The sequence below is a fragment of the Thermobia domestica genome, chromosome 16 (genome assembly GCF_964235325.1).
Source record: "Thermobia domestica chromosome 16, izTheDome1.hap1.1, whole genome shotgun sequence".
Lineage (NCBI taxonomy): Eukaryota > Metazoa > Arthropoda > Insecta > Zygentoma > Lepismatidae > Thermobia > Thermobia domestica.
Window position 1 is genome coordinate 35,999,223 of NC_137469.1, and position 22,409 is coordinate 36,021,631.

Sequence of the window (22,409 nt, forward strand, 5' to 3'; positions counted from 1 at the left end):
TTCTACCAATAGGGCGAGAATTGCACAAGTGTTACCTCTTGGAATCTGTAATTCATAAGCTTTCCAACGAGGTATCAGTCATTACCCTGTGATAATTAGGGGTCACCAGGACCCCCGACGTGAGAGTCTACGATTTCGTTCAAACCTCTGCCCTGTGAAAGTCAACGTAGCTGCCTGTTCGAACGGAACGTAAAGGCACGCAAAAATGACACAAGGAACGGGCACATTGTTATGTGAGGGAACCTAGAACACCTTGAAAACGTTTCTTAACCTTGGTGTGTTGCTAGTATGGTGAGGACCCAAGGGAGCGATAAAGCGAGTGAACTGGGAAAGTTGCATTTTCATTTAATATAAGGCATCTTATCAGTGTGGAAACTAACCAACTGGTTCGATTGGAAACATTCCACCATTGTAGATTGAAATCCATCTATTTTCAACAACTTTCCGTTTTCCGTATCGTTATCCATAACAAAGTTGGTGCATGGGCCCGGACTTTTGACACAACGGAGATAATAGGAAACGTACCAATTAAAATTGCTCCTACCTTGCGCGTCTTCTCACTCCTGAAACAAATAGACTAGTGGCAATCCTTATAAATTGAAGTAACAATCTCCGCTATCATTGTTAGTGACAAGATATTATACGTACTTTTTGACATTTCGTAATTATCACAACTGCCGAAGAGAACACTTACTTCCAGCTTTCCATCTGATCAAATATCTACATCAATAACCAAAGTAATTCTCATAAAGTGTAGATTGAACTTTCTGCATTTTTACAAATGGTCTAATATTGAAACATGGGTTTTATACGGATAGACAAAATATATAATCCCGTTCTAGTGGGCACCACAGTAGAAGATGCACTTAAAAGGGTCCAGAAAAGTTCTGAAACAGTATGTTGTTACAATTCTCATGTTTAGAATGTAAAGTTCGAGCATTTTTTCTGATAATAGATATGCATTCAATAGCTTCCACAAGTAAAACTTCTTAGTGTATTTAATTTCGATTAATATAGTATAAAGTTCGTAACTATTCTTGATAAAAATTTCTTTCAGTGAAGTACTTCTGATCATAAGACAAGACTTTTCAAATTAGAGATGATTTGATTTTGTCAGTAATATTTTAAGTGGGGAAAATATTCTGTCAGTAAGTGGGAAAAAGTAAGGGGGTTTTTGACTCCCCCCTCTCCTAAGTTATGACTTGGATTCCGTTTCTAGTTTTACTTCTTCCAAAATGTCTTAAAATGGTATAGTTTATTCATGTCTATATTGGATCCTGCCTCCGTTGATTTTTTTTTTTTTTTTTTTTTTTCCAGGACTGTATGACATCTATATTTTTTCGTATTTCATTTTGTTTTGTTTTGTAGAAATGGAAGGTCTATGGGAGTAGCGTTTGAGAATGTCATCTGCGGACCTGGAATTGCATATTTCCCAGCTGTAAGTTTAGCATTCACTGAAAATTTAGTAGCGAATTTTGGTGCTACTCCCTTGCGCTATCCAGTGGAAGGTTATCAGCCGATTCAAGATAAACCGCATGGAGAAGTGGAAAAAGCTAAAGTATTATTAGTATGGCTGTCGAAGTTGTTAAAATTATTGGATAATAAACATGAAGTAAGTATAATATCATGTTAAAGTACGTAACTGATGTTGAATTAAATAAATGAACTTACTTCTATATTTTTTTTTCTTTTAATCTCATATTTAGCAGTTTTACAAAGGTTGACCCGTTTTCCTTCGAACAAATAACAGATAACGACACAAATCAAACCAGTTTTCCAGAGCAATAAAACTATACACATAAGTGTATTCCTCTCTCAGTTGTTGTGCTACAAACTTTAACATTTCCTGCATGGTATAAGAGTGTCGGAACAATGACTTTGTAATAGGACGGGTCACTTTGTTATATTATGGACTCACACAACCCTCATCATCAATGAAATCGCTTCCAAAGAGAGTGTCAGCGAAACTCTCAAGACCTGCGCTAAAGAACACACGTTATATGGTGGCCTGTGATAATTCGTTACACGATTACATGTGACCCAAGCAACAGTGAATCGTACAGTCCATCAAAGATTGACGATGCAAGCTGTCCGCAAGGGCAGAAGTTTGTTGAACACCATCTAGCTGGAAATAGCTGGAAGTTTGTTGTGACAGTGGACAAAGTATGAATCTATCTAAGTGACTGTAAAAAAGAAGTTCCAGCTATCACCTACAGATATATTCATATAAAAGACCGATGGAACTTTGTGCTTCAATGCAAAGAAAGTCTCTCGAAAGGTTTTACGGCTGTTACTGGCTGTGCTACAGAGAGAATCATAGGGCCGAAAAAACTGACAAAGTAAATGCTGTTTATTATAAGGAACATGGCCTATCCCCAATTTACACAGGGAAATATTAGCATTTTATGGCGATAGCACACATCGTGTGGAACTAGACCGGAACAAAGTTTCAAGTCGCACTGCCAAAATATTGCTAACCTGCTACCAATGCATGACAGCTGCCACTGATATCCATGTTATTCCTCCCGTTAAGAGTCCAGAGGCTAGTCCCGTGGATAATTGTTATTCTTCTGAAACGACATCTTTTATCACATCGGAATCATGATAAATGGCCTCTGGCACAGGTGCAGTGAAGTGTGCTGAAAGGGAAACCGTGCTGTAATGCAGCGGTCCATACTATGGTCATCACATTAAGCGTAATGGGTGATGGTGGGGTGGAATATCTTAGATAAGCAACTTCAGTTCGTTCGGATGGAAACGGATCAGCATCTGTATATTTAATTCGTAGTGGAATATTCGAGAAAATTAAGTTAATGGTTGTTCTTACCTTAAGAGTGACTTCAGCAATCAGTGTGTAGTAAAAAGAAAATAACGTACAGAACTTAAGCTCTCGAAGAAAAATTAATTCAGTCATTTAGAAGCTGGTGTTTTTGATCAGCGACTTAACGATGATAATGTTAATTCACAGTTTTAGAATGTAAGAAGCTTTTGTCAACCGAGGAAGCTACAAATTTTTTACTAAAACCGTTTTAAAGCTCCTTCATGGTTAGCATACTTGTCTTCAGCACGGAAGATCCGGGTTCAGTTTCCAGCGGGACATAATGTAATATGGATTCTACGTTAAGCTGTAGATCCACGTCTCATATAGCCTCGGTGCTAAAAGGGACAATTAACTCCAATCTAATCAACCAAAACCTTTTAAAGGTCTTAATAAAACAATACACATTTTTGAGTAAGTCAATTTTCTTCATCCATGAAGTAAGTAAATGTTAATTGAACACAATGAGTGTATATTGTATTTAATAAAAATGACTTATCCATTAACTGCATTAAATGAAATTGGTAATACTTGGTTTATATGGAACTCACAAAAACTAATAATTTTACATAGAAAATCTGTCATGCAGTGTTGCTAGTATTATGTAAATTTGTTGTAATTTTTTTATGATAAAATGCAATTTGACTTCTTGTGTTAGCCTAGTAGCGCACTAAGAATACGGGTTCATAACAAATAAATAAATACATTTAAAAGAAAAATATTTTCTCCGGGACATGACGGCTCAGTGGTAAAGCTCCGTTTCTCCCAACATCTACTTATTACTTTAAGTCAGATTGCATTGATTTCAAAGGACAAGAGTATGGCTGAGTTGTGAAGGACTTCACTGGGTAGTATTAGTGAGTGACGCACCAACATGGTAAGATAGAAACTAAAGTTTGATTCCGTTTGTTGAAAAATACTCCTTTAAATTAGAGGGGCCACGGTGGCTCAGTGGTAGAGCGTTCACCTCTGGCGCATGAGGTCCTTGATTCGATCCCAGCTCGAGCCAAGTGAGCTTTGTGGTGGACAAACACCGTGTGCGTGGGTTTTCTTGGAATTATTCCATTTCCCCCCACTTTCTTCATTCCACCTTTTCATTCATTTCATCATCACCGTCTCCTTTAGCCTAGCCGGCATAATCGTGTGACGTAAAACCTAAAGATTTCATTTTTTCCTTTAAATTAGTAATAAACCTCTCCACTGGTCTAGTGGCTAGCGCCCGCTTCTCTGGTGCACGGAGTACCGGGTTCAACTGTCCCGGTGGTTCGGATTCTACCTAAAACTGTAGGTACACATTTTACTGCGTCGGTTCTGAAAAGGAAGTAAACATCAATAAAGAAACAAAACAACGAACTAGCGAGTGTAAAGAGCAAGGGAAATGTTGAAAAATTCTGTAAGCTCCTTTTATTTCTATCTGTTACAACTTTTAGATTTCATTTTTTTTACTTCCATCAATATTCCTTTAAATTATGATGGCATAATACATTTTAGCCACAAACTGCTTTACAATAAGCAACACTTAGGGCTTCTTAGTGAGAAAATGGATAATGTAATTTACCTTTCGTGTTAGTTATTCTGGTTCGATTCCCTGTGGCAATAGATGTGTTACAGATATCACGTTAACTTCGTCCACGTGTCATATAGTTGTAGTGTTGAAAAGGAATTTTAAATTCAAATCAATCAATAAACAGCACTTGGAGACTCTTGAGTATTTAAGTAAATAATATTTTGTTAAGCACTTTAAAAAAAAAAAAAAAGTTTCGGGTTGAGCTACCCCTTTTAGCTTTATGACTACTATGTCTGCTTTCGATGACCGTATTCGTAGATTGTGCTTTGCTTGGAGTACAACCTTGCAGATAAAAAATCAAACTACTGGTTTGGATTTCCACGTTTATACAAATGTTTCGTTCTTCGAAACTATGGTGTTGCATAAGTACGTAAAGCAGAAATCACATAGAAGCACGGTTTTTAAGTGTTAACCAGTAACGGAAAACAATTAGAAGGGCTACCTAAGAAGTAATGAACTCTGGTCTAATAAACTACAAGTAATGACCCTGAAAGGTGATACATGTCACCACATCGACCAGTCGAATATGCAGCATATAGTCGATCATAGCCCTTTGTGAATTTTAGCTATAGGGCGTTTAATTTTAGATATTGTGAAACTTGCGAATAACGAATACAAGTGGGGCATGATTATTTGTCGGTAAAATGAGAAATTCCAGTACAGAAATTTTATCACTAGCTCCTTCGTGGTTAAACGGGTAGAGTACACGCCTTTGGCGTGGGAGACTCGGGTTCAATTCCCGGCCGGAGCTCGTGTAGTTCAGATTCCACGTTAATCAGTAGGTACACCTTGTCTCAAAAAGGTTGAGCGCATTCTTTACTGGTGTTTTGAGGCAATAATTTTCTAAGTCCAGCTTCGGGTATCTTCGGGAAAAAGTAAGCCAGGTTCGAACCTCCAAGCCAGCCTTTGCAATCGGGAAAAAGTTTGCAGATGTGTTTTTCTTCTTTTAAATATAATAAGACTTGTTACCAAGTGTTTAAAAAAGCAACATTGATTGAAATACTTAATGATACAATATTTCGAAACCTTTTTTTTTTTTTTAATGTCAGCACATGCTTGTTTGTCATTTAGCTCTCCATACGTAATGGAACATTTAAATACGTTAAAGAATCTTTCCATATGTAAAAGAATGCTGAAAGTTAAGAAATAGAACATAATTATCGCCTGAGTACTAAAATAAAAGTCAAAGTAGAACAGAAACAGCGTTTGTAATGGATATGAATGTCATAATTATCTTGAGATCCGTTATACATCGCTAGAAGCATAATTCTAGAAGTCCTTGTGCTAGCTCATTGGTAAGCTGTCGGATTTCAAATCATAAGGTTTTGAGTTCGAATCCTGTTTAGGTTAATCTTTTTTTTAAAATTATATTTTCCGCAATGCATGAAAAATTATATAAAATAATTACATTAGAATACATAAGTTGTGTATATATAACATAATCATTGCAGAACATAGTAATTATTATGTTTAAAATATAACATCTGAGATAATTTTCACAGTAGGTCGGTATTATATATGAGGATGTAAATACAACTTAAGAAACTCGTTCAATAGCAATAAATAAATCATGTAGTGTATTTATTTGCAGCTATTTGTCATATAGAGGGTAATTCTCAATATTCATAATACAGAATGTCATTTATGTTCTTGAAAAGTTATTCGATGCATAAACAGAGAATCCAAAGTCGGAACGCTCACAAAAAAATTCATGAACCCCAAAGGTCACGTGAGCAGACTGGAATTGTCCTTATGAAGCATGCCACAGCAGAAAGTCTTTACATAGATTTTCAATTCAATTCCTGATATATGCTTTTGCAATGTGGAAGTGGTGATGCCTTCAGTCGCCCTCTCTCGCTCGCTCGCTCACTCTCTATTTATACAGAATATAAAAGTGGATTTATGTGTGTATTTCAACATAATTCTGATATATCTAGAGCAATTTTAACTATATTTCTTACAGTCTGGAAAAAGAGTACTGTCGGGATACATATCAAAAATGCTAGAAACGGGTCGATATTAGTATCGAATCCATAGTTTCGTGGTCGCTTAGGTGAATGATTCTACTTTCAAATCAAGTCCAACTAAGCTCCCATTAGCACCCAGGGTGGTTACGTAGCGACATAAAGATATCGAAATCATTCGATATTAGAATCGAATTGTAAGTTTTCAGCGCCGCTAACAGTGCAGCATTTCCCATTAGTCCACAATAGTCCACATTTCACATTAGTCCCATTGCCTAGAGGGCAACATATTTGCAGAGTGCAAAGTTTAAAACTTGAATAATATTTTATTTTTTTCCGTATGAAAAAGTTATAAATCAAGAGCAAATATACTATTTCACGAACAATCCTCTTTTACTATTCTAATATGTTTAATAATAGCGTAAGAAATCTAATAGTAATTCAGAACATGTTTCACAGTTGTTATTTTTTGTTACATAGTTGTAGCTGTAGCATGTAGTGAGTGGAATTTAACTGTAATAAATTCACTAATTAACCATATTCGAATTAAGTTTTATTTTTAAGTTCGGGATGAAGGGGCGGAGAAATATGTAGTTATTGGGGGCACCGAGCTCTTCTACATTTTACTTTCAAGATCTCCATTTTTCCTTTGTCATTTGTTCCTAATAAAAACAGTTCAGTCACTTTTGGATTGTCATAGGATAGTAGGAGTTGGATTTTGGGATGCAGCCTGTGAGATTCTAGAGGAGCTAACTGCTTGAAAAAGTATTTTTGAATCATCTGTAACATATGAAATAAGGATATGTATCATAAAAAATTGAAAGTAACTATGTCTGCGTAATCATCACGGTCAAATTGCAAAGTCAAATAAATTGACGTTTGGTATATAATCAGGCTCCAATCCCAACTGGGAAGTTATCATACGCGTGTCACTTTCATTATAATACATATCCTTAGGGGGAGTAGAAGTTCGAATTTTTGCGAAAAATTGAGTTGAGTTGAGTTTAGTTTAGCGTCCCTTTCAGCAGCGAGGCTATATGAGACGTGGACCTACTGATTAACGTGGAATCCGAACCACATGAGCGAAAAATTGAGTATCTCACAAGCCGTTGAACTGAGAGCTGAAATTCAGCATATAACTCTTTATTAAAAATAAAGAGAATATGTCCTGGCATTTTTTAAAATTATCTTTTATGAGCGGGGGGACGGGGGTGCATTTTCTATATATTGGAAATTGGTAGTGGGTTGATTTGTAAAAATAATCGAAAACGATTGATATTAGTTGAGAAACAAATTGAGTAATGCAAATTAAAGTTCTTTTTGAATTTTATACCCACTGCTTTCTATTTATAATTGCTGAAGCTGGTGTTTAATATATGGAGCGTTCCGAGCATAAGGCAATCAAGCCATAAAGTTAGAGAAAAATGGCCATAAAATTTGTATTCTAAACTTACTTACATGGGCATTTTCAATTAGTACGGCATGCTTAATTATATAGAAAATTAGTTTCCCTCTCTCTCTCTCTCTGTGTGTTTTTTTTTACGTTGGTCTACTTTTCCTTGATTTGAAACTTTCAAATTTCACCCTATTTTCTACTGAAATGTGTCTGTAAGGCAACAAAGAAATAATTATATATGATAAATTTTAATTCATTTTAATTTGGAAGATGAGAAACACTTTGCCATTATATATCGTAAAGGTCAGACCCACCAGTATTGTAACAGAGAGGTGCTTGAGCCATTAACGGTAGAAATTCAAACTCCGATAAGTGATAATTTCACAGTCTTGTTTTATTACAAGTGTAACCTCTTTAGCCAATGGAGAGGAGGACGTGGGCCATCGGTCAGAGTTGATGTCGATGGGTTTTGGTGGGTCGGAGTTGGTCACAATGGTTCAGAGTGGTTCATAGTTGGTGGTGGGTCAGAGTGGATCACGATGGTTGATGGATCAGAGTGGGCCAATGGGGCATTTGGGTGGTGGGTGATAGTGGGTCATGGTGGGTCGTGGATCAAATTTTCATTGACCCACACCATCTCTGGTTAAAATTGTACTAAAGATAAGAGGCACCGAAGATGCATGTCGGCTATTATGCTCAAATTTTGCTCATGGATAGTACTCCACCAGGAAGCAATAAATCTGAAACGGTTCACGGTATCACCTTCTAGAACTCGAGATGTAGGGGTTTGTCTGATTGGCTAAATTAAGACGTCAATGATTTATCCTTCAGCAACCAAGCTTTTTATGATCGTTTCCGTGGGGAAGTCAGAAGAACACGTGCCTAGTAATCGTAATATTGATAGTTTGCGTCCACCCTGGGTATTTGTTTTGTGTTTTTTGATTCATCTAAAAATAAACAAATCACACATATAGGCATTTTGACATATTTTGGGAGAGTAATTTTGTGGTTCGTTGGCGTTTCATCGCGTCTCTGCTGCTGGTAGTAAAGTTTTCAAAATGGAACTTGGGCCACCACGGATCGTCGCTGCGGGGCCACCAATTTCTGGCGAGAGGTCAATAGTTGACCATCTGTAGTCCACCGACGCTTACAGCTTAGAGTAATGAACGATGTCTTTGCCTTGTAGAGTTCATGACTACCGACGTCGGCAGTCAACTAGCTTTTAGTATTCCTTTACTAACCATCTATTGTTCATGTTTGTACACGGTGTTGTCATAATAATAATAATAATAATAATAATAATAATAATAATAATAATAATAATAATAATAATAATAATAATAATAATAATAATAATAATTATTATTATTATTATTATTATTATTATTATTATTATTATTATTATTATTATTATTATTATTATTATTATTATTATTATTATTATTATTATTATTATTTGTAGTAATAGTAGTATAATTGATGATAGAATAATTATTGTCTATGTATTGTCCAGGTAGGACTACACACAGGATTTTGCTCGTTTTGGTTCGACTTGACTCTAATCCGAGTCGAGTTGGAAGATATTTTTCGCGCCGAGTCCAAGAGTAGACCTCAAAGATGTCTGTTTCGAGTCGAGTCGAGTTTCAAAGAAAAGTCGTTCGTGCCCATCCCTACTAATGAGAGCTTAATCGGAGTTAAGCGAAATTAAAAGTCTCACTATTTATCTAAGCGACCCCGAAAACTATGAATCTAATATCGATCATTTTCTAGCAATCTTTTATATGTATCCCCCTCCCATTCACCATAGGTAACCCGACAGCACTCTTTTTGAAACTATAAGAAATGTGGTTAAAATTACTCTACGCCAGTGGTTCTCAATCTAATTCCTATCACGATCCCCTTTTATCACACGCTCTTGCCAGCGACCCTTTTATAATTTGTTTTATAATAAGCTTGTATGGGATTTTTAACATACCTATTTCTATAATAGTAGAATCCATTTTTTTGTTTATAGTGAACAGTGCCATGGAAAATCAGCGCCCGGGGCGAGAGTATAGTACGATGTCACCGTATATATGAGTGACGTCGACAGACTAGCTACGAAGCGCCACCATGGTTGGCACGAAGCTCAATAACATTTTCAAAATAAACCCTACCTTTCCTTAATTTTGAGCACATTTTATTACGTTTTTCCTTCTATTTTACACATGTGCACATGCACTTTCCTAACATGAGTAACACACTTCCTCCGAAATGTGTGGCCCCTTTTTTCGGCGCCCGGCACTGACAGTGGATACAGTAACTGTAATATCTATATTCCCAACGACGAAGGCGCTGGTTCAAGATGGATGTTAAACTCCTTCATTGAAGAGGCCATTAACGTATCCGATCTAAGCCCACAACTTCTTGACCAAATAATAGAATGATCATGCGACAAGTCTTTGCAACTGGTTTTTTGTAACGAAGACTTGGACAAGTTCTGCCTGATGAGGAGAGAAGAATATCCTGGTCTGGGGATTGCTGCTTTAAAAGTAATAATTCCATTTGCTATATCGTACTTCTGCGAAAGTGTTTTTTTTTTATGGTAAACATTAAAACAAAGATAAGAAATCGCTTATCAGTTGAAAATGGCTTGATAATGTTCGTCATGAAGATTGAACCGGACATTGCTGAACTGGTGAAATTACACCATGCTTAGGTGTCTCATTAGGTTTTAATTTTAATTGTATTTCAATGTGCAGGTTTTGTTGCATGTGTATTTTTCTAGTATTTCTATATACAGTTCTCATTAGTTTTATATCATACCTCTTTGATTTAAATTCATTTTTAAACAACTCTACTAACTAACTAACTCTATGGCCTATGGAACCCGGAGGTTCAATGCCGCGTTCACAAAAGCTCTCCACTGACTTCTATCCTTAGCCAATTGGATCCAGTTTCTACTTTGTATTCGTATCTCAGCGAAATCCATCTTAATATTGTCCTCCCATCTGCGCCTAGGTCTTCCTAATGGTCGTTTTCCGATTGGTCTTCCAGTCAAGATTTTGAAAGCGTTTCTACTTTCTTCCATTCTAGCTACATGACCTGCCCACCTAAGCCTTCTAGACTTGACGACCCTAACAATGTTGGGTAAACCGTATAAATTATGCAGTTCCTCGTTATGAAGTTTCCGCCATTCCCCATTCCCGTTCCTCTTGGGTCCGAATATTCGTCTAAGGATCTTGTTCTCAAATACTTTCAGTCTATGTTCTTCCCTCAAAGTAAGCGACCATGTTTCGCAACCATACAGAACAACAGGCATGATTATCGTTTTGTATATTTTAAGCTTCAAATTTCTCGACAGAATTCGCGACGACAAGACTTTGAACCGAATAGTAACACGAATTCTACACCCTTTGAAAATGTTCAGTAGACTTATTTTTTATTGTTCTTTACAGTGTGTATAAAAAACAAAAGTATGCCTATCAGAACAAAATTAAAAATAATATTTAAAAATAATTTCTGGTATTAGATTCTAACTATATTTATCTCTTCCGCCTATCTTCGCGATCCCCTAGGGGCCGCGACTCCCAGGTTGAGAAACCCTGCCCTAGGCATACATGAGTTATGTTGGAACATACATACATACACTTTTATGTGTATAAATGCAGATAAGAGAGAGTTGAGAGAGAGCGATTAAGGAATTACCGCTCTCAATCTCTTCACTTTACTTTTGCGATTCGCGAATTTCTTACGTGACAGTTTGGGGCTAGCTAGTTTTTTGTCTTGGACCACGATCCGATTTTCGATATGCTCTACCTAAATGCTGTAATGCGAATATTGAGAAGTTATTTGCGATGAAAGTAGCTGCAAATAAATACATTACATAACTTATTTATTGCTATTACACGATTTTTTAAATTTGTATTCAATATTCACACATAACACACCGACGTTCTGTCAATACCTCAGATGTTATATTTTAAAGATAAGAATTACTTATGTCGTGAAATGATATGAATATATATATTCAACTGATATATACAACTGATGATATGAATATATATATTCAACTGATATATACAACTGATGAATTGTAATGTAACTATTTTACATAATTTTCATGCATTGAGGAAAGAAGAATATCATAAAAGAATTTCACCTGAACGGGTATCGAACTCACGATTTAAACGCTCGGTGGTGTACCACTGAGCTAACATGACCGTTTTTCGGAAGCTGCTTCTGAAATATAACTGAGCTCATACGTAAATGCTATTTTCCGTATGGAAATCACAATGACGAAACGAGAGTGTGAATACATAGTCTCGAAATATTGTATCATTAAGTATTTCAATGTTACTTTTTTCTACACTTAATACCATTTCAACATGTCTTATTATATTTAATAGAAGGAAAAACATATCTGTACATCGTTTCCCGATTACTAAGGTTGGCTTTGGAGGTTCGAACCAGCAGCTTTAGTTTACTGTTTTCCGAAGATACCCGAAGTTGGACTTCGAAAGAGTTTGTCTCAAAACAGCTATCATCATATCGCTCAATCTGTTTGGTATATGGTATATGTTTTTATACGTGTAAAGTGAGTATAACAATTCATTCTTTAAACAGCTTTTCGTATGTATTAATATTCCTTTATAAAAACTGTTTTTGATATTATTATTACGGCACACCATTTTCAGATTTCTTTCGCGAGTCGTTGACCAAGTCGTTCCCCACCAGCGTTGCCAGACTCACAGCTCGGAATTATTCCAAAACCTGATCGAACTTATGCTAGATTCGGTCAAATTATGCTAGATCCTCATAATTACTAATTCAGGAGTTTAAAAAAACGAAGTTGAGATACGATAACGTAACTTAAAATACACAGAGAGCAAGAATGCAATATTTCACGCACCAAAATTTTAACTCAGCTAAATTAATGCAGTCGTTGCCACACTCAATGGCGTATATATCGTATAAATGAATGCAAAGTTTTTGTTTACATATTTTGAAAGAAAATTACTTCGCAGCATAAGGGGAGTTAGGAATCGTCTGCTAGGGGGGGGGCGGCAGATTTTTGGTCGGTCTCGGAGCTGTCATTTCAGGAATAAATGTGATCATGAAGTCAGAAATAAAGATGGTGAAGTTGTCAAAAAGTTGGGGGGAGAATGGCCCCCATAGCTCCGCCCATGCCTCGGAGTTAAAGGATTAGAAAACCCTGGGTGGAGCCACAAAAAATCCCAAAGACGTTTCGAACTTACTTCGGAAAATAAGACTGCCTGTATGGTTTACCGACTGTATAAATCAATGGAAGAGGATACATTTCTGCCGTTCTTTCTCTTCCCACGACCAACTTCTTTCTCATCTCCAGGTTTTACGGCTTTCTGATAAACTTGCTGAAATTGTGCTAGATTTGGGCAGGATGCTAAAAGCAAGATGCTAGATGCTAGAGACATGCAAATTATGCTAGATCTAGCATCATTATGCTAGATCTGGCAACGCTGTTCCCCACAATAGGCGTGTCGTGCAAGTAACCAATCACACGTCAGGTACTAGCTTTTACCTATTGCTTCCTTCTCACAGCTCAGAACATTGGTAACTATGGATAGACGTACAGCAGTAATTACTTTATGGGAGTTGGAAGGTTATTCTGCAACTGCAGCTAGCAGGCGAGTAGGTGTCCCGGCCTCTACAGGAAGGCGATAGATTCGGAAATATGGTGCTACAGGTCAGACTGATAATTTACGATCTCCTGGTCGTCCGCATGTGTCAACCGAAGCCCAAGATGCGAGATTAGTAAACGAAGCCCGGTTAGACCCACTAAGGACGTCTAGACAGCTAAGGGAAGTTTCTCTCTTTCCTGGTAGAAAGCATACAGCTCTGCGAAGGCTTCGTCATGCTGGGTTACGTGGCCGTGTTGCTGCCGTGAAGGAATAACTCTCAGACGACCACAAAATTTACCGTCTCGCGTTTGCACAGGCGAATGTGGGTCTCAATTGGGAAAACGTAGTTTTCTCAGATGAATCCATATTCACAACATCAAAGGAGGGACGCCGTTTTGTGTATCGTCCGAGAGGCACCCGATATGACCATGGATATGTGGCTGCTTGCAATCGCAGTGGCCATGTATCTATTTTATGTTGGGGTTGGATTTCCAGTCGCGGAGCAGGACAGCTTCATAGAATTGAAGGACATCTGGACAATGCTCAGTACTTAGACATTATGAGTAATATCATGGTGCTATCTGTACGAGTATTTCAGCCTGATGGTGTAATTCAGTTCCAGCAATACCAGTCGCCAATACATACTTCCCGTGTGATTCAGGAATGGTTCGCAGGGCATCCTGAGATTGATTTAATCGACTGGCCGCTCGTGGAGCAGACCTCAATCTCATGGAAAATATGTGGGCAGAAGTGAAGCGTACTCTAAGGGAAAGTTGGCCTGAGGCAGATCCACCAAGAACTCAGGATGACCTGTGGCATCTTGTTTCCGAAGCATGGCTGGAGGTAGGGGAAGGAGATAGATTTGTCACCCATGTAATAGATTCCATGCCCAGAAGAATGGAGCGTGTAATAAATTCAGAAGGGTCTTGGACACAATATTAATGTCCCCGCCTTAACTCCCGAAAACAGCCCTTTTCAGGGCTACCTAAACGCTTCTGAAAATATTTCTAGAAGTAAACCACTCCTTGTATCCGATTTCTGTGCAATCCTACTAACAAAAGAATGATTATTAGCTCTAGGCTTTGAACTCAAGACCTCTTTTTTGGCAAGTCCGTACTCTACCAGTGAGCTAACATGAACACGTAAACCCAACCTGAAGAAACACGACTTTCAATTTCTGGTATTCGATGACAATGATGCTCATATACTTGGCAAATGTTGTATTCAACTTGGGATATTCAGCAACACACACACACACACACATAAACAAAGCGAAAGAGAGAGAGAGAGAGAGAGAGATGAATATACAAAAGCATATTCAACGTATTCGAATGAGACTCTAAGTAACGACATTCCGTTCTAAAGAGAGTTTGTGTTTCTTCCCGTGACGTTAAGGGGATCGGGAAAAGTTATGTGTCTTGAAGCAGGATACGACTTTGGATACTCTGTTTATACACTTTCTATATCCGTAGGAATATATTGTATTTCACGAATGTAAATGATATGCTGTAATGAGAATATTGAGAAGTTACATCTGTATGACAAATAGATGCAAATAAATACACTACATAACTTATTTATTGCTATTGAACGAGTTTCTTAAGTTGTATTTACATCCTCATATATAATACCGACCTACTGTGAAAATTATCTCAGATGTTATATTTTAAACATAATAATTACTATGTTCTGCAATGATTATGTTATATATACACAACTTATGTATTCTAATGTAATTATTTTATATAATTTTTCATGCATTGCGGAAAATATAATTTTAAAAAAAGGACTAATCTAGACGGGATTCGAACTCTCAACCTTAAGATGTGAAGTCCGACAGCTTACCAATGAGCTAACGCAAGGACTTCTAGAACTATGCTTCTAGTGATGTATAACGGATCTCAAGATAATTATGACATTCATATCCATTACAAACGCTGTTTCTGTTCTACTTTGACTTTTATTTTAGTACTCAGGCGATAATTATGTTCTATTTTTTAACTTTCAGCATTCTTTTACATATGGAAAGATTCTTTAACGTATTTAAATGTTCCATTACGTATGGAGAGCTAAATGACAAACAAGCATGTGCTGACATTAAAGAAAAAAAGGTTTCGAAATATTGTATCATTAAGTATTTCAATCAATGTTGCTTTTTTAAACACTTGGTAACAAGTCTTATTATATTTAAAAGAAGAAAAACAAATCTGCAAACTTTTTCCCGATTGCAAAGGCTGGCTTGGAGGTTCGAACCTGGCTTACTTTTTCCCGAAGATACCCGAAGCTGGACTTAGAAAATTTTTGCCTCAAAACACCAATAAAGAATGCGCTCAACCTTTTTGAGACAAGGTGTACATGTCTCATATAGCTTCGTTGCTGAAAGGGACGTTAAACTCGCAATCAACTCAACAAATTTTATTCACAGCTTATGCAGTAATTGTATGCAATATATAGTAAACTCATTAGAAAAATGACACATTAGTTACAAATGGAAATATAGGGTAATATCAGAGTACTATTTTCAGTGCTCGAATTATTGGGGACACTTTCAATACAGGGTAAGAGGAAAAATATTCCTCGTTGAAATTTTATCGTAAAACAAAAGGCGTTTGTTTCTTTATTCTTGAAGTTGCAGGGGAAGATGCAAGCTTGAAGGAAAAGTGGAGTGTATCTGTCAGGGAAGAGAAGAAATTTCGTGTAGAATTCTCGACCATACGACTGGCTCTCCACGACTGATTTTACTCATTTAAATTCCACATGGGGACCCTCGGTCGAAGAAAATGTAACAGCTTTTTCAGGCCAGTCATCCTGACGCAGGTTCTTCCTGCGATTTCGTCATTCACACCAGGCAGGGATGGTACCTAACATATAGGTCCCAGGCCGATTCCTTCCCCCAGCTCGCGCCGTGTAGACTTTGTGGTGGACAAACACCGTGCTCGTGAGTTTTCTCGGGGTTCTCCCGTTTCCTCCCACTTTCTTCATCCCATCATTTCATTCATTTCTCATTATTACCGTCTCCTTTAGCCTAACCGACATAACCGTGGGACGTAAAACTCAAAGATTTCATTTTTCCGATTCCTTCCGTTCCCCGTCCCCAGCTAGTGTGTTCGCCGAGCATCTCTCATCTCCGAGGATTTCTCATACATGACTAGCTTAAGGCTATAAATGCCGGTAATGTACAGAAATATGTATAAATAAATAAATAAATACTCATTTAAAATTCTCTAAGAATTTTACCTCTCTAGCAATTTATTGACGGCAGGTAAAAGAATAATTTCAAGTTCACCTTGTTCTTGCAGCTGTTCTGTGTTGTTGTGTTGTGGTTCACGAACTTATTCACGTGTAACAAAGACATTTTGTGGAAATAGGAATTTTTATCTCTGCTGTATTAATATCGCAGATTTCTTTTCAAATTTGAGAAACAGTTTTCTGTATTAAATTCTTATGTATTTACCAGAAATGCTTCCAAAGTTGTACCTTGAATCTGGGGACAACCTATATATTTCCTGAAAGAGTTTGTCGAGCAAGTTTCAAAACAGGTTTCAATTCCTTGCCCGGAAGTGATCCCGCTCCTTCAGGAGTGAAAATATATAGAACAGCTTGACCTATATGCTCTATATATCAAGGTGCTCCGCATGAGTAATAGATTAAGAATATAATATGCACTACCAATCATATCCTATATTAAGGTAATAAAACCAAAAAATAATTTGACTATAAATATTCTATATTAGGGGACCTATAAAATTGAGAAAAGCAGGTCATTTGACCCACTGTTATGGCTAGATATGATGCATTCGGTGTATTTCAATTCTATATTTACCTCGATTTCACCTATATACGCTGTCAGATCCATACGTTCATTATGTATTCGTCAACTGCTCATCTAGACGAGTTGTTTGATAGGTCAGACGGTACAAAAAGTTCAATAGATTTTGAGTTACTAATTAGGTGAAAACTAGTCATGATGATAATTTGAGCTCATTTACTCGATCCGAACAGCTCTTTCTTTGTAGCTATATAAACCCGATTGGTCACTCTTCAGGGTTTAAGCCCTCTCGCTACGACAAGGCTCGGGTGATGAGAGGGAAGAAGTCTCCGGGTGGATGTTGTTAGCCGGAGCTTGGCTTTTGTTTTTGGCCATGTGTGAAAGCCATGTAACTCACACGTCACGATCCTGGCAAGATGGTGCTGCCAGGACTTGGCCTTTGCTTTTAGAGTTTGAGGATCACGTAACTCTCACTTTTTCGAAGTTACTGGAAGTTGGACATTCGTGAACCCTCCATATAAACTGTTTTCTGTACTCATTCGAACAAGGAATTGAAACGTATTTTGGAACTTGCGTGACAGATCCTTTCAGGAAATATATAGGTTGCCCCTAGATTCAAGGTTCATCTTTGGAAGCATCCTTGGTGAGAATAATTTCTGTCCATTATGAAGAGATTAATAAAACATTGGGAGTAAAGGGGGAGAGTAGTTAAGAAAGATTTATTGTACTAGAAAATTATACAAATAAATGTTAATATTACTACTCTCTTATTTGATATTACAGGATACACAGGGCGCCATATCATTTGCAGGTGCAAACCAACCATCATTATCTAATCAGGCCAGTATCATGATAATTGCGTCAATGGTAATGGATCATCTAGGACCGTTGTTGACGTCATCGTATATAGCAGAGGCGTGCTTTGTTCCATTTCTTCAGTCTGTATGCAACGAATGTACATCAAGAAGTTCAAAAGGAAAAAAATTAAAGTTGATGAACCTTCTAGATATACTTTGGGCATTTTTAGAGGTGAGTAATATATAGTTTTTCTTTTCCTCGGTTTTCTTGACTGTTTGCATATATAGTGATTGACATAATTTAATCTAGTGCTGTGATAATTATTACCTTCTTTTTAAGTAACGATTTTGCTCAAGAACTTTATTTAGTTATTTTGTTGATTTGACATTAAGTCTAGTTGAGTATTCTACAGTATAAAGGTGGAAGTATTAATGGTGAAAAGTATGAGGGGAAATTTTGGTAGAAAATCGGACAAGACTTCTATTTAAAGGAACCAACTCAGTATTTGTCTGGTAGAACAGATGGAAAAATCGTGAAAACTCTTAGTCAGGGTAATTGGACGCGGTATTCAAACCCAGGATCTACCGATTGTGAAGCAAAGAAGGTAACCATTCATGTAAGTTTGCGGTAAATTAAACACCCTTTTATTTTTTTAAGTCATAGATACAATATTTTCATTCTTATGGTTCTAAAGAGCTGTTTCAGGCATTGCGTCACAGTACAATGGTATTTTTGACAATGATCATTGTCAAAAGACAGGAACTGAATGACTGAAGACCCTTGTTTGGATAGTTTCTTTACAAATGAACTTAGTTCAGTTATTTATTTATTTTTAAAAGTTTTTCCATTCTTTTAAGTTTCAACTTTTCTTTTAGTCGTTTTGTTTTTTAGGCCAATACGCGTAACAACAAGTATGTATAAGCATAAACCTAAACTTGACTTTGATTCATGAAGGAAGTCTAGCCATAAATATTGTCACAAACTTTTGGCTTTGACTGTAGAACCTGTTGTGCAGGTGGCAAGGTACAATGTAGCTCAAGGTCAGCCCTGGCCAGTGTGGGTCGAACAGGGAAAGAACGGATGGATCTGCTTCGCTTAAGCATGGAATGGAGTGAGTACAAAAATAGAGTTGCAGTGTTTGTCTTGCATAAGAGTGGAAATTCACCAAGTGAGATTTTCAAACTGCTGAAACTTCTGAAAATCAGCAAAAAATTTGTTTATCGCACAATCCAGCGGTTTACTGAGACGGCAGTGTACGTGACCGGCGAAGGGATGGTCGTCCTCGCAGTGTGAGAACAGTGGCAGCTGTTAAAGCAGTGGCTGCTCGTGTGCGGTGAAATCCACTCCGGAAGTAGATCATGGCACGGGAGCTCAACATGGCCCCAAGATCAATATCCAGGTTACTTTCTGAAGACCTGAAGGTCAGAGCTTATCGGCGGAGCACGGAGCATTTCTTGACACCACAGCTGAAGCAGCAGAGGAAACTGAAGCAAGACAGCTCCTACAGCGGTACGCCAACAATGGACATCGGCAAATCCTCTTTGCCGACGAGAAAATCTTTACCATTGAAGAGAGCTTTAACCGCCAAAATGATAGGATATATATGCAGCAAGCTCTCGAGAAGCTCGTGGGAGAGTTCCTAAGGTTCAGAGAGGTCATCACCCCTCCTCAGTCATGGTTTGGTGGGGGGTGAGCTATGAAGACCACACCAGACTTCATTTTTGTGAGCAAGGTGTAAAAACAAGTGCCAGGGTATATTTGGAAACTGTTCTGGAGCCTATTGTGAAGGACTTGAGTGACACCATGTTTAACAATGATCACTGGACCTTCCAGCAGGATTCTGCGCCAGCTCATAAGGCAAGGATGGCACAACAGTGGTTGAAGGCCAATGTATCAGATTTCATCTTCAGTGCTGAGTGGCCTTCTGTTAGCCCCGATTTAAACCCTCTGGACTACAAACTGTGGGCAGTGTTAGAAGACATGGTCTGCAAGAAAAGACCCTTCACTTAAAAGTTTGAAGCGTTCCTTGGTGGCAGCAGTGGCGGATTTTCCGATTGATACTCTCCGTACTGCAATAGATGACTGGCCCAAGAGACTCAAAGCCTGTGTGCGTGCCAATGGTGGACATTTTGAAGTTTGATAGGTGCCAATTGTAAAATATATGTGGTTATAACATATTAAAAACAGATTGAAAAATCTCAAACCGTATTTCATATATTCACAAAAAAAAGTGTGTGACAGAATTTATGGCTAGACTAGGTATATAACATCATCATTACGAAATGTTCTGTATCATAGTTAGTTTGTGGTAGTCAACATTGTGTCCGTAGTTTAAGTAACAAAGTCTCAAATTAATATCCCTATGTTAAATAACAGCACATGGGATTCAAGACTTCTCAGGCCCTTTCGTCAGTGTATAATATTCCTCTGTGCTACTAAACTTCTCATATGATGAAAGGATTTTTCACTCTGGAAAGTTCCGTAACTCAGAGAAAATGAAAATCCGTATCTCCACATGTCCAATACTCTTCATGAAAACTTGCAGCATACTACACCCTAACAAAGGGACCGAAGAACCCTTCAAACCATATATGTTAAGCAGGGTGCGGCAGAAAAACATGACAGTTTTGAAGTTGAAATTGTGACTACACTATTCACAAACAATAGTTTCTTTCCGAATTGAACTAAAACTCAAAGCGTTTTGCTTACAACAATAGGTATGAAACATACTCTCCTGCTTTTTGAAAATTATATTTTAGAAATAATTTTTCCCATTGTCGAACGATACATTGCTTTTCTGAAGGTCTCTTCTTTACGGCACAAGCTGTATCCGGAAAGTTCCTAACCCACAACAGGGCGCAGTGGCTCAGTGGTAAGAGCGTTCACCACTGGTGCATGGGGTCCTTGGTTCGATCCTAGCTCGCCCAAGTGAACTTTGTGGTGGACAAACACTGTGTGCGTGGGTTTTCTCGGGGTTCTCCCGTTTCCTCCCACTTTCTTCTTTCGACCATTTCATTCATTTCTCATCATCACCGTCTCCTTTAGTCTAGCCGGCATAACTGTGGGACGTAAAACTTAAAGCTTTCCTAACCCACAACAGGAATGTTCTGCGGCATGGAACATTGTGATTTTGATAAATGTTGAATTGCCGGCGAAATGCGTACTGAACAACGATCATTGACTCATTAAAATAGTCTCCAAGATGAGTACTCGTTTGGCGAACTCTCCATTGCGACTGAAATAATTAAAGCTGGCAACAGTGTCACGGTCAACCTTAACAATCACGTGTGTGCAGAATTAATCTTAAAAAAAGAAAGAAAAAAAAAAGCTTTCGGTTAAGTCAGTCGTAAATACGGCTCTCCGACATGGGAAAAATATTTGAAAGAAATGTAATTTTCAAAAGGTACGTGCAGTATGTAAGCGTAGTCATAATTTCAATTAAAAACCATCAGGTTTCTCTGTCGGACCTTGTATAATTTAATACAGGGGTGTTTAAGGTGAGATTTCCTTATCTTTTAATCGTTGAATATGCATTCAATAACTTCCATTAGTAAGTATCGTATCCTTGTGTTTTATCGGTTTCTCCCATTTCCTCCCACATTCTCATTCCACTAGTTTACTTTCATTAATCTTTCATCTCTTTTAGCCTAAAGAGCATAACTGTCATATTAATTTTGTATCTGTTTAGTTAAGAATATCACTTAAGAAAGTTGGTAAACATAGTGAATTATTTTAGTAATTATGGTCTTTCTTTTGCAGGAACATGAATTAAAGCAGCTGTTAGAAAGCGTAATAATTTGCCTGTTAACTGGATTTCGTCACGCCTCTTTTGTTTTAGAATACCCTCATCAGCGACAAAGCCTCCGAATACTTATAGATATTCTGGGACACGTGAGAACAAGACAGTATTTGTTACAGCATGTACTTTTTGACAAAATTAGGTAAGACAAATGGAGGTTTTATTGTGTTTTTGTTCCAACTTTCAGGACGGTTGGTCTGTATATCGTTATAAGGGATCGAACCTTCGACAATAACTTCAACACCACTAACCTGCAACTTAGGAAATAAATCATGCTATAAAACATTTTACAACAATTTGAAATGAAACTATTAAGCTCCCGTCGTTGAGTTAATTTTGAGTTTAACGCCCCTTTCAGCAGCGAGGCTATATAAGATGGGACCTACTGATTAACGTGGAATCAGAACCACATGAGCTCCCGTCGGGAAGCGAACCCGGGTCTCCCATGCCAAAGGCGCGTACACTAACCGCTTAGCCATGAAGGAACTCTAAAACTCCCGTAGTGTCTAGGGTTTTTGTTCGGATACAAAATCTGTTAACAAGATACAGTACAATAACCTCCGAACTTAGGTAAGTAATGGGTTCAACAAATCTTGACGTAACTTGAATTTTACGTAGAAATTTGTAAATTCCTTTAGTGTAACTTGGTGAGAAATTCC

At 37.6% G+C, this 22,409-nt stretch overlaps 1 protein-coding gene across 1 annotated transcript in view; it reads left to right on the forward strand.

The window, feature by feature from the left end:
- The window catches only part of LOC145673003 (E3 ubiquitin-protein ligase RNF123-like), an 88,989-nt gene that overhangs the window by 26,558 nt on the left and 40,022 nt on the right, over positions 1 to 22,409 (forward strand). The window contains exons 7-9 of the mRNA XM_081742302.1: positions 1,369 to 1,612; positions 17,937 to 18,182; positions 21,711 to 21,892. Coding sequence (XP_081598428.1) covers positions 1,369 to 1,612; positions 17,937 to 18,182; positions 21,711 to 21,892 — 672 coding nt within the window. The remainder of the gene's footprint in view (positions 1 to 1,368; positions 1,613 to 17,936; positions 18,183 to 21,710; positions 21,893 to 22,409) is intronic.